This window comes from Heteronotia binoei, chromosome 18 (genome assembly GCF_032191835.1).
Source record: "Heteronotia binoei isolate CCM8104 ecotype False Entrance Well chromosome 18, APGP_CSIRO_Hbin_v1, whole genome shotgun sequence".
In the NCBI taxonomy this organism is placed as follows: domain Eukaryota; kingdom Metazoa; phylum Chordata; class Lepidosauria; order Squamata; family Gekkonidae; genus Heteronotia; species Heteronotia binoei.
The window spans coordinates 26,774,711-26,786,750 of record NC_083240.1 but is presented as its reverse complement, the minus strand read 5'-3'; the positions used below and the strand labels follow the sequence as shown (position 1 = coordinate 26,786,750).

The window sequence follows — 12,040 nt, the reverse complement described above, 5'->3', positions numbered from 1 at the left end:
GTTTTGATTGAAAAAGGAACGTGTCAGGGCAGTCCCTTATCACCTCTGCTATTTGTCCTAGCAATAGAGACGATATTTATATACAAAGATCAGACAAGACACAAGGATCAAAGAGATAAAAGTGGATAATATAGAATTTAAAATTCAAGACAAAGACTAGTAAAACTTGAACCAGACCTAAATGAAGGTTTACACAATTACCTATGGATAAAAATATCAACAAGAAAGGAGTCGTATAATTAGAGATGGACGTTTGAGAACATGGTTTATACACTGGAATTTATTGAGCCCACCAAATTCTCTGTTCATGTCCCCAATAGAAGCTTATAATGAGAAGAATATGAGAAATAAAAGTGATTTTCTAATGTATGGCAATGTGGTAAATGCTCAGGGGAAACTTAAGTCCTGGCAAGACATTAGAGACAAAGGACTTAATATTCAATGGCTGCTATAACATCAACTGATTTCAAGACTAAAGAAGATTATTAGCATAGAAGGTGGAGTCCTAAGAGATATGACAGAGTTCCAACAGCTGATTACAAAACAGAAAGATCATTTACTATGATGGATATATAAGGTATTACTTCAGTCAGAAACAGATGAAGAAGTTAAAAATGTGATTAAATGGATATTTTAGAGAACGAATATACAACAATGGGAACGGTTATGGGAAAAAGAAATTAAGTTCACAGCCAATGGACAGTCAAGCGTTAAGAGAAAATTGTCACAAAATGTTTTTCAGATGATATATAACCGTAAAGGATATTGAGAGAATAGCCAAAATTTACAAAGAACTATCCTGGAAATGTCAATATAAAGTTGTAACCTTTTACCATATATAGTGGGCTTGTAAAAAAAAATTGAAGAAAATAGATGGGAAAATGCAGAACATATTGCAATTTAAATTCTCTATGGAAGCTAAGAACACTATTAGGAATACTGCCCAATAATTTACCAGAATTTTTAGAAGAGATATTCAGATATACGGTGACAGCAGCTAGAATCATATTTGCAACAAAATAGAAAGTAGATGTCAGTCCAAGCTTAGAAGAATGGGAAAATAAACTTGCTGTTTAACAGTAATGGTGAAATTAACAACCTATTTGAGAAACAGATAAATTTCAAAATTTGAGAAAAGATGGAGTGTTTATTGTGCAAGCAGGAGACAAATTTAGAATAAGTTTTAAAATTGCTTATAAATGTATTGCTATGCATATAAATGTATTACAGTGCAGAAGCAAGATGAGAACAAGTTTTGAATATAAATGTATAAAGAAGTAGATTTTGAACGAAAGTCTCTTATTTTTTATTATGATATATATAGCAGACTTTCTTTTATACTCTGGTATATTAAAAACTGTTTAGTATGTAGAAATGATGAATTATGTAGCATAGGTCAGTTACAAAATTTTAAATGTTTGAAGTAAGCACCATTGTATTCTATAGTAAATGTTTTAAAAATTATAATGAAGAGAATGCTGGAGTGATTTTTCCCCATTTTGTACATCCAGCAATGTGTAATTTTGACATAGATATGTCACATAATCCCTCTTTTCCTTTTGCATCCCCTCTATATTATTATTTTGCTTTCTAAAATAAAATGTACCTAAAAAAATTTCCACCTTACAAAACATTAATGGTTTAAATGGTTTTAAAGGTTTTATGAATGTTTATCTGTTTTAGATGTATTTAAATGGTTTAAATGGTTTTAGATGTATTTAAATGGTATGAATATGAATATGTGTTTTTGATGTGTTGGTATGTTTTGTGGAAGAGCACCTCATTTCGTTGCTCTCTTTTTGTTGAGAACAATGACAATAAATTTATCTATCTATCTATCTATTAGTTCTCTCTTTTCAGGGAGTAGTTGTGGTTTGTTCACTCTTAGCTAATCTCCTACAGCCTAGCTAGACAGTGATTTAGGATTTATAAAGCCACAGAATCTATCCTCCATGCAGCCATTTTCTCCAGAGGAACTGGTCTCTTTTGTTTGGAGTTCAGTTGTAATACTGGGAGATCTCCAGGTTCTACCTGGCAGTTGGCATCTCTAGGCCTGGCAGCAATAACTGGATGACTTGATATCACCTGACTTGCATGACTCACCTAGGACTGGCTGCTTTATCCTATTCAACATCTGCCACTCTCTGAAAGTCAGTAGAGTATTGGTTAGAGCTTCAGAGTATGATCTCGGGGATCTGGGTTTGAATTCCCATCATGCTGTGCAAGCTCACTGGGTGATTTTGGGCCAGTCATATACTTTCAGTGTAACCTACTTCACAGAGTTGTTTTGAGGATAAAAAGGAGCAGAGGTGAATAATGCAAGTTCCTTTGGTCCTCATTCTGAAGAAAGCCAGGGTCAAAATGAAGTAAATAATAAACATAGCTGAAGATGAGAGCAGATAGAAAAAGGTAGGTTACTGACTAGCTGAGGAGAAAATGAGGCAGGAAAACAGGAGAGGATATAGGGCAGGGGTGGCCAACGGTAGCTCTCCAGATGTTTTTTGCCTACAACTCCTATCAGCCCCAGCCAGCATGGCCAATGGCTGGGGTTGATGGGAGTTGTAGGCAAAAAATATCTGGAGAGCTACCGTTGGCCACCTGATATAGGGGTTAGTGAGGGAAAGTGGAAATAGTGATCCTTTTGGTCAAATGACAGGTGGTCAGTTCTTCAGAAGGCAATTTCCTGAGGGCATCTTCTTTGGGGAACTGTAACTCAGACCTTTTAAATTCATTCATCACCAAACTTGGAGGGCAGGTAGAGGAGAGTCCACAGGAGATGCCCTGTGAGTTTGGTGGCTTTAGCACATTCTACCTCTTCACAAAAATCTTGAATCTCACTGGTTCACGAGGTGGATAAAAATTTGTGACTGTCCATGGTTCGCAAATGGAATATCATGAACCACGAACCTAACCAAACACATTTTCCCAGTTTATGCCCATCCCTAGCTATAACCCTTCCTTAGATGAGTATTATTTTCTGATTCATAAAGAAACAACTTATCTAAGGTTGCCCATTGCCCGGAGGAGAAAAGTGTTATTTAGCTCTTCAGATGCCCATTTCTGCACACAAAGCCTATGGGAAAAGAGGCAAGATTCCCCCCCCCCCCCCAGCTTTCAGGCCTGTTAACAACCCTAAAGCAGATACCATTCCAAATTAAAGTAGGGAGATGGGAAGAATTTGCTCAGTGTGCCACATAAAGGCACAATCTCAATAAAGAAATTCAAGTGGGGTTCAGGTAAGAATTCAGGTCATCTTTAGATCATAGGGCCCAGCGCAGGGGGTGGTGCTCAGAGCAGGAGGAATCTTACTTCTCCCTCATTCTCTCTGGGAGAATTTGGGGTGAGGTGGGGAGAACAATTGAGATTAGGGAATTCGTGTTCCACAAGGTTCACTTGCCAATTCAAGGGATAGGAGATCATTGTTGCGGTGGTGGGAAATCCGACCCCTTAGAACTTACTAAGTTGGGAGACACAACCTTTTCTTTTCAACACAAATTAATCCTACTGTCAGAATGCTTTGGACTTCAAAGTGGTGAAACTCCAAAAACCTCACAGCAGGCTGGACTAGGGAAGGATTATGGTTGCAAAATTCCTCTAGAACTGCTTGTCAGATAAAAACATTTGTGAATTAAAGAGGCTGGCTGGTCACACTGTGTTGATGCAAGTAGCAGAGAGGCTGTACATATATCTGTTACCCTCAGCTTTTTATTTATTCACAGGATTTGGGAAAATAAATAGTTTTGCCACATTTGCAAATATCAGATAGTTAGCTGGGCAGATTAACATGAAATTGCGAGTTTCAGTGAAGAGGGCAAACACTAAACAGCCCTTCTCTAAGTAGTTTCTGAATTTCTTTCTGAACCTCCAGCACCTGGGCATTCGAAGAAGACCCACATCAGAATCAGCAATAGGAAAGTTTCACTCTTGTATGGATTCTCTGAGGAACATGAAAGTCAGAGCTGTGTCTCAGGCTCTTGTCACACACAAAGCATTGATGTGCCACTCCCTACCAGATAATTTTACTATACTGTCATTGGATCTTAAATTTGTACCAGTTTGCATTCTGAGCTATGTGTGGCTTTGCTCACTGTACCGGATTCCTCGTCTGATTAAGTGTGCTTAGAGAGCACACGAAAGCTTACATTCTGAATAAAACTAAGTTGGTCTTAAAGGTGAAACTTGACTCCTATTTTGTTCTATTCAGACCAACACGGCTGACTACTTGGATCAAAGCATTGATGAGTTCCTCCTTGATGCTAAAGAAGATATCAGCTGATCTTTTGACCCACACTCATTTCATCCTTCTTTTCTTCTTTGTGGCTAAAGTTCCTTCCACTGTCCAAGTAGTTATAATTTTTTTCTCCCAATTAGTGTAAGGTTTCTGTGTAGACTGAATCTCATTACAGCAGTTTACATCGTTTCAATGCTCTGCACAGTCTGTGGTTTGGTGTAGTGGTTAAGTGTGCGGACTCTTATCTGGGAGAACCAGGTTTGATTCCCCACTCCTCCACTTGCACCTGCTAGTATGGCCTTGGGTCAGTCATAGCTCTGGCAGAGGTTGTCCTTGAAAGGGCAGCTGCTGTGAGAGCCCTCTCCAGCCCCACCCACCTCACAGGGTGTTTGTTGTGGCAGAGGAAGATAAAGGAGATTGTGAGCCGCTCTGAGACTCTTCGGAGTGGAGGGCGGGATATAAATCCAATATCTTCTTCTTCTTTTAGGTGTGAAATGAGGAAAAGTTATTTTAATGGGCTAAGCAGTTACATAGTCTCTCTTTGTGTGGGTTCTTAGATGTTTTTGAAAATTGCTACTCCATCTGAATCTCTTTCCACACTCTGAGCACTCAAAAGGTTTCTCTCCTGTATGGGTTCTTTGATGCTGCTGAACATGGCTACTCTGACTGAATCTCTTTCCACACAATGAGCATTGAAAAGGTTTCTCGCCTGTATGGGTTCTTTGGTGCAGGTGAAATATGCCACTCCGACTAAATCTCTTTCCACACTCTGAGCATTCAAAAGGTTTCTCCCCTGTGTGGGTTCTTTGATGCTGTTCAAGATCACTACTCTGACTAAATCTCTTCCCACACTCTGAACATTCAAAAGGTTTCTCCCCTGTATGAGTTCTTTGATGTAGTTGAAGATTGCTTCTGTGCCTAAATTTCTTTCCACACTCCGAGCATTCAAAAGGTTTCTCCCCTGTGTGGGTTCTTTGATGTTGTTGAAGATGGCTACTTTGACTGAATCTCTTTCCACACTCTAAGCATTTAAAAGGTTTCTCCCCTGAATGAGTTCTTTGATGTAGCTGAAGATTGCCTCTGTGCCTGAATCTCTTTCCACACTCTAAACAATCAAAAGGTTTCTCCTCTGTGTGGGTTCTTTGATGCTGTTGAAGATTGCCACTGTGCCTGAATCTCTTTCCACACTCTGAGCATTCAAAAGGTTTCTCCCCTGTGTGGGTTCTTTGATGCTGCTGAAGATGGCTACTTTGACTGAATTTCTTTCCACAATCTGAACATTCAAAAGGTTTCTCCCCTGTGTGGGTTCTTTGATGCTGTTGAAGATTGCCTCTGTGCCTGAATCTCTTTCCACACTCTAAACAATCAAAGGGTTTCTCCTCTGTGTGGGTTCTTTGATGCCTTTGAAGATGGCTACTCTGACTGAATCTCTTTCCACACTCTGAACATTCCAAAGGCTTGTCCCCTGTGTGGTTTCTTTGATGCTCCAGAAGACGGGAACTTCTACTGAATCTCTTCCCACACTCTGAGCATTCAAAAGGTTTCTCTCCTGTGTGGGTCCTTTGATGCCGTTGAAGAGTAGAACTGTCACTGAATCTCTTCCCGCACTCTGAACATTCAAAAGGTTTCTCCCCTGTGTGGGTCCTTTGGTGTCGTTGAAGAGCAGAATTGTCACTGAATCGTTTCCCACACACTGAGCACTCAAAGGGTTTTTCTCCCGTGTGTATTCTTAGATGCTGCTTAAGACTGAAACTGCGACTGAATCTCTTTCCACAATCCAAGCATTCAAAAGGTTTATCCCCTCTGTCTGTTCTTAGATGGAGTTGAAGATCACCACTCAAACTGAATTTCTTTCCATGGAATTGGACAATATATTGGGTTTGTTCTGAGAAGTCCATTCTATATTCTGTGCACTCATATGTTTCTTCTGCCATGTGAATGACTTTTTGGAAATGCCCCCCTTGGCAAGGAATGGGTTGCTCCCACTTCTTGATTATTTGGCTGCTTTTCTGCCTCTCGGGGCTGCCTTGTTTCCTGAAGTTTTCTCTGAAGTCTTCATTTTCAAGTTTATCTGACAATTGCTGATCAAGTTCCTGACCCTCTTCATTCCTCTGATCATCGTCTACTGGAATAAAGAGAAATATCCCATCAGCACCTGGGAGGGTAGGTAAAGTTCAAAGGTGCCTCCACCAGAAGGTGCAATATTTAAGGATCCATGGCCCCTCAAGAAGCACAGCTGAGCTCTCACCCAGTAGGAGGATAGGCCTCAAAACAGTGTATTGCTGTTCAATATTTTGGTTCATGCATCATCCTAATGGCAGCAATCTACACGTTTGGCACCTCTGAAAGATCCTTACCCAGAGAGGTCATAATCCCATAGTTCTCCAGCATGACTTCCCCATAGAGAGCTCTTTGGACCGGATCCAGCAGGGTCCACTCTGCCTCGGTGAAATACACAGTCACTTCCTCAAAGGAAAAGGTACACTAAAAGAAAAAGCAGATTCCATTCTCAGAAATCATGGCCAGGCGGAGACTTGGCACTGGAAGGAAACATTCCCATAGGATGCAGAGCTTGGCATGGGCAAACACAGCCTTGCTCACCCGGACACCTTCCAGCAACTGCAAGAAAAAAGCCCCCTGAGAAAGGAGAGGGGACTCAGGCAGTCCCCTGCTTACCTCTCTTACCTGGATTGGAAGTGCAGCAGCTGTTTCCACACCTCTGAAAAGACACTGGCTCAACGGCTTCTCTCCACTTCCTGTTAGTGAGACAAAAGGATGAAGAAATAGTGTTTGCCATGATTCTATTCAGTTTACTTATTTGTCCGTGCTTCACACTCCCCCTACCTAGCGGTGTGAAATCTTGCCCTTTGCCCCCTTGACACATTTTAAACATTTCTTAGTAAATTGTTGGAGAGGCAGGAAAGAAGCACAAGGTACCCATGTGTTACCCAAAGAGGTCATTTCTAAGTAATTAGCATAAAGGAGACAGAGTGGGAGGTGGGTAACTGGGATCTCCAGCTATGTATGCGGGGATTTTTCCCTATGAGAACTCATGGAAATAATCAGACAGTTGTTCAACAGGTAAGGGGTTTTTTTTGTTAAAAGGATAAGTCACAAATGCATACACACCATAAAACACATATGAAAAGGAAAGCGGAAACTTTTTTTAGGGAAGGGTGATAATCACCAATCCTGAAGAGATCCATAGAAACAGCAAGCTGAAATAGGAAACAGTATTTGGGGAAGCGAAACAGAGCCCAAATGCAAGAGGGGGTGTGACATAAGACACACAAAACACATGCTGGGGAGAAGGAGGGCATAGTTATTAGGCCTCAGAGCTTAGAATGGGAGCTGGGGGTCTTGATCCTTGCAGTAGGAAATCCCTGTATTGATCTGCAGGTGGTGACAGGCTACCTAAGACGGAAATGAAAGCCTCTCCACATGGTGCCAACACCTAAAAGGGCTGGATGGATTGAGGCCTGCAGACCAGAACAGGCATGTTCTGCCACCACTGACACGTCACCATCACATTTGGCCAAAAACCCAGACGTGACTTGAGTGCACCTGGAGACTTGAGGGTAATATCAAAAATTTCAGAACATTCGTTGCCATGCTAAAATCACAAACAGATTTTCGGACAGGTGCCATATCAACATGATATCACATCTGCCCCAAGACCCACCCCAAAACTCCTGGGATGCCCAGCCATAGGCTGCCTTCCCTACTCCAGCATCCCATTTCCCACAGCGGCCTGTCAGATACCCTTATAAGGGTGGGTACAGAAGCCAAATATTCCCATTATTATTGGCCCCACGAACTAGTTTTCAGAGCTCTGCTCCCCCAGAAGGTGGAGGCTCCCTTTATTCACCAGGTTGAATAGCTCTGCTGAGGTTTGTCTACCTTTTCTGTTTTGAGTCACCTTTAGTTCCTCTTATGGAAGGAAGGTGAGATATGAATATTTTAATATGGGGAATTACCTTCCTTGAATCCGTCTAATCCCCTTTTCAGAGGCACCAGACAGCAGACAGAGAGTGCCGCAAATTAACTCTGTGCTTTGTGAAGAAGTATTTTATTCTTTTCCTGATCTGAACTCTCTACCCATCAAATTCACTGGGTGCCCCAACTGCATCCAGGCACGAGTCCTTACCACATGAGAGGGCATCTTGGGCACACGCCTGGGCTTGTACCCTCTGCCCTTGCTCCAAAGAAGCTCCCTCCACCTCAGAGAATGTAGCTTCTGTCTTCAGGGATGGTCCCCACATCTGAAATAGCAGTGAGGGAGAGGGGTAAGAGATGGAATGGGACAGACCAAGGAATAGATCCTGCCCCAATCCTAGTCTCTGCATCCTTTTATCTGCAGATCTAGTGAGTTATCCGGAGGCAGAAGAAATTCTCAAGTAGAAAAGGGGCTGAAGGAATTATCCCATTTGGATAATAAACACTTAGACAAATACCTCTCAGGGAAACTTTAGGATAAGGCCAGATATTGTTGTTTGAATTAGATATACTTGGAGGATATCCCCTCACCTGTTCTGCCTGCTGCTTCTCCTCTGCCTGACTCAAGAGGAAACCTTCAGCCAAGGCCACTGCCTGGGAACTGGTCTCTGGCCCACATTCTCTGACCCAGCACTGCATTTCCGGGGTCAGGATAGTCAGGAACTGCTCCAGGATCACCAGGTCCAGGATCTGCTTCTTGGTGTGCCTCTCTGGCTTCAGCCAGTGATTGCAGAGTTTATGGAGCTGGCTGCAAGCCTCTCGGGGCCCATCAGCTTCACGGTAGCGGAATTGCCGGAAGCGTTGGCAATGTATGTCTGAGGTCATTGCGTCCTTTGTCAGGATCTCTGGCACAGCTCTTTCCCAGAATTCAACACCACCCCCAGCTTGGAGGAGAAGGGGGTCTTGCCTTGCTTTCTTGCCAGTTCCAGGTCCTTCTGGGTCCTGCTCTTCCATCTCCTTCTCTTGGGTCACCTCTGTGAAAAAATGCCTTTAACCACTTCCCTATGGAGAGAGGCTTCTTCCTGGGGGGACAGAGAGAGACAGGCAAACAATATACACCACTGAGCATCACAAACCTTTATATCCTAAGGCGACAAATGAGAACTGCCCTGGTGGATCAGATCAAAAATGGGTTTTGAACCAGGTTTAATGTCATTTTGCCATATTACATACCAAGGTGTTTTAGATATGCCTTCTTTGGGGAAAGTTGTGTTTTTGTTTGGCTTTTTAAGGATGCTCAAAGCTTAGCCTCTCATTACGTTTCAGTCTGTCCTAGCAGCTAATTCTTAAGGTAAATTGGAGTCCCCAAAACAGAAGATGGACTGGCGACCAGTGTTCCCTCTAAGCCGCATTAGCGTGAGCCAGCTCACACATTTTTAGCCTCCAGCTCACACATTTTTGTCTTAGCTGAGGAAGGATGACCCCAGGGCACACTAATTTATGCAGTAGGTCACAACTTTAATGCCAGTAGCTCGCAAAGTAGAATTTTTGCTCACAAGACTCTGCAGCTTAGAAGAAACATCGCTGGTGACCAGTGTTCCCTCTAAACTGAGTTAGCATGAACTAACTCACAGATTTTTAGCCTCCAGCTCAGACATTTTTGTCTTAGCCCAGGAAGGATGACCCCAGAGCACAATATTTTATGTAGTAGCTCACAACTTTAATACCAGTAGCTCACAAAGTAGAATTTAGCTTACAAGACTCTGATCCTTAAAGGAAACATTGCTGGTGACCCCTTAATTATTGCATGTATCCAGGGCCAGATTAACAAATAGGACAAGTAGGTACCAGCCTATGGGCCCCATACCTTTAGGGGCCCCGGGCTGGCTCCCCCCCCCCCCCCCCAGTTTTCCCAGGTTGCTAATGCTTGTTTTGTGTAATCAAACTGGTTTATTAAAACTGTTGGTTGGTAAAATTAAAAACTTATTAAGAGATCATTTGCGAGGGGTCCCTCGAGATTTCGACTACCTCGGGGCCTCCACAGGGTTTAATCCGACACTGCGTGTATCTTTCCAGTAGGCGTGAAGTGTTAGGCAAGAGCTCCGTCCAAGCACCCAGCTGAGGGGAAATGGGCGGGAATGTGTCCGTGGGAAGAACAAGCAGTTGAGATTGGGAGAGAAAGGCTGACAGGCTTTGGATGAGGAATCTTGCATGGTAGAAATGCTCCCTCCGGGCATCTGATGTGGGGTACTTTGTGGGAATTCTTCTGGCTTCCACACATGCTCACCTCTGCCAGTATATTTGTCATTAAAGAAAATAATAAGACACCAGAAGGCTCCAGAGCTTTCTCTTTCCAAGAGGAAACCAACCCAAGGAAACAATATCTCTTGGAGTTTCTTACCATGTGAAGAAGCAGGGCATATATATCACAGGTCTTTCATCCAGAGAAGAATCGCTGTTTTTCCTGGCCCAGTATTCCATATGAAGCTGCCTTATACTGAATCAGACCTTTGGTCCATCAAAGTCAGTATTGTCTTCTCAGCTCACCCTGACAGAAGGATCATTTTCCAGAGTCCAGCCTGTTTGGGAACAAGCCTAAGCTCAGTCCTTGAACAGCTTTGGATGGCTGCTAAGCATGTCACTGGTGCCCTGCTGAAGACGGTACATGGGGGGTGGGGTTACAACTAAAAATGCTTGGCATTCAGGCCAGCCAATCAGCATGAATGATTCATCCAACTTGATACTACCAGAGACTCCTTTCTGGACCTCCTAACCACCAAAAGACACGCTTTGTATTCTTTGTATCCTAACCCCCCGCCTAGCACTCTTGTAACTCTTGTAACAGTGAACTTGTGTTTCTCTCTGTTGCATTCCCTGTGGGTCTGGACCTCTCTTGCCTGGCAAAAGGATGCTATTCCTCCTGCTCAAACCCTAGCGCAGGAGGAAGAATTTGGCACTGCGTTGTGGTTGCTTCTGCCTAATGAGATGTGGAGTGATGGGATAGGGGCCACGCTGTGTTATTTTCCTGTGCATCCACTTTGCGAAGCACTGCTGCAGGTGAGTACACGAATCCACATCTGTGGTGCTTCCTGCTTTTATTCTAGAGGTCCTGTTGCTCATGCTGCTATCCTCACAGTGATGTAGGCCCCGTGCCATTTGTCCTTCCTGGCCTTATGTTTCAGGGAGGGGGGCAGAAGGCTGACATCAGAGGGTGTGGCCACATCAGCATGCTCCACTCCTCTCTGCCTGTCAGGGGGTAGTCACCTCACCTCATGCTGTGATTGGTAGGCAATGGGCATTGGTGGTGTTCCGTGATCTTCTCTGGCATTGTGAGGCCCTCTTCATCTTGGCCACAGAGTTTTTTAAATGGTCCTTTCTTCTGCTGGGCAGGCCTTGGTCGCCAGCTGGCCCTGGCAACCCTGGCCCCACATTGGGAACCCATCTGGGTCTTAGGATGGGGCTGCGGGTGATTCCAAGGAGGACTGAAGTTCCCTTCCTCATGCCCATTCTTACTCCACAAACCAAAAAAGGCCAGGTTTAGTTTGCAGATTATCATGACCGGCAAAAGATTTACTTCCATACATTTATTATTATTAATTTTATTTGAAGAATTGCCTCATCCCAGCTGGTGCTGAGCTCTAGGTGATGTACAACAATAAAAATACATGCAGTAGTCAATAATACCAATTAATTAAAAACAAATTTAATAAAATACATTATCATCTCCCCCCCCACCACAAAAAAAATGCTGCTTAAATAGCGGCGCAAAACGGGTGCCTAATAGAGTTGTCCAGGGGTGGAATTCTAGCAGGAGCACCTTTGCATATTAGGCCACACACCCCTGATGTAGCCAATTCTCCAAGAGCTTAGAAG

General features: G+C 43.2%; 1 protein-coding gene across 1 annotated transcript; it reads right to left on the bottom strand.

Annotated features, from left to right (window-relative positions):
* Nucleotides 1–4,736: 4,736 nt before the first annotated feature.
* Nucleotides 4,737–9,198, bottom strand: LOC132587359 (zinc finger protein 345-like). Its single transcript, XM_060259636.1, has 6 exons — nt 8,759–9,198; nt 8,379–8,493; nt 6,917–6,987; nt 6,572–6,715; nt 6,480–6,513; nt 4,737–6,356 (listed from the first exon to the last, which is right to left on the bottom strand). Exons 1-6 carry the CDS (start codon nt 9,179–9,181, stop codon nt 4,750–4,752), a joined length of 2,394 nt encoding a protein of 797 aa, XP_060115619.1. The 5' UTR covers nt 9,182–9,198; the 3' UTR covers nt 4,737–4,749.
* Nucleotides 9,199–12,040: the final 2,842 nt, after the last annotated feature.

Bases quoted from the DNA above. Each gene is read 5' to 3' on its own strand.
- LOC132587359 (XM_060259636.1), bottom strand. From the start codon at position 9,181: ATGGAAGAGCAGGACCCAGAAGGACCTGGAACTGGCAAGAAAGCAAGG. The intron at 6,716-6,916 runs GTAAGAGAGGTA...TTTTTCTTTTAG, and splicing joins CTGCTGCACTTCCAATCCAG to TGTACCTTTTCCTTTGAGGA. The intron at 6,514-6,571 runs GTGCCAAACGTG...AATATTGAACAG, and splicing joins TGGGTAAGGATCTTTCAGAG to CAATACACTGTTTTGAGGCC.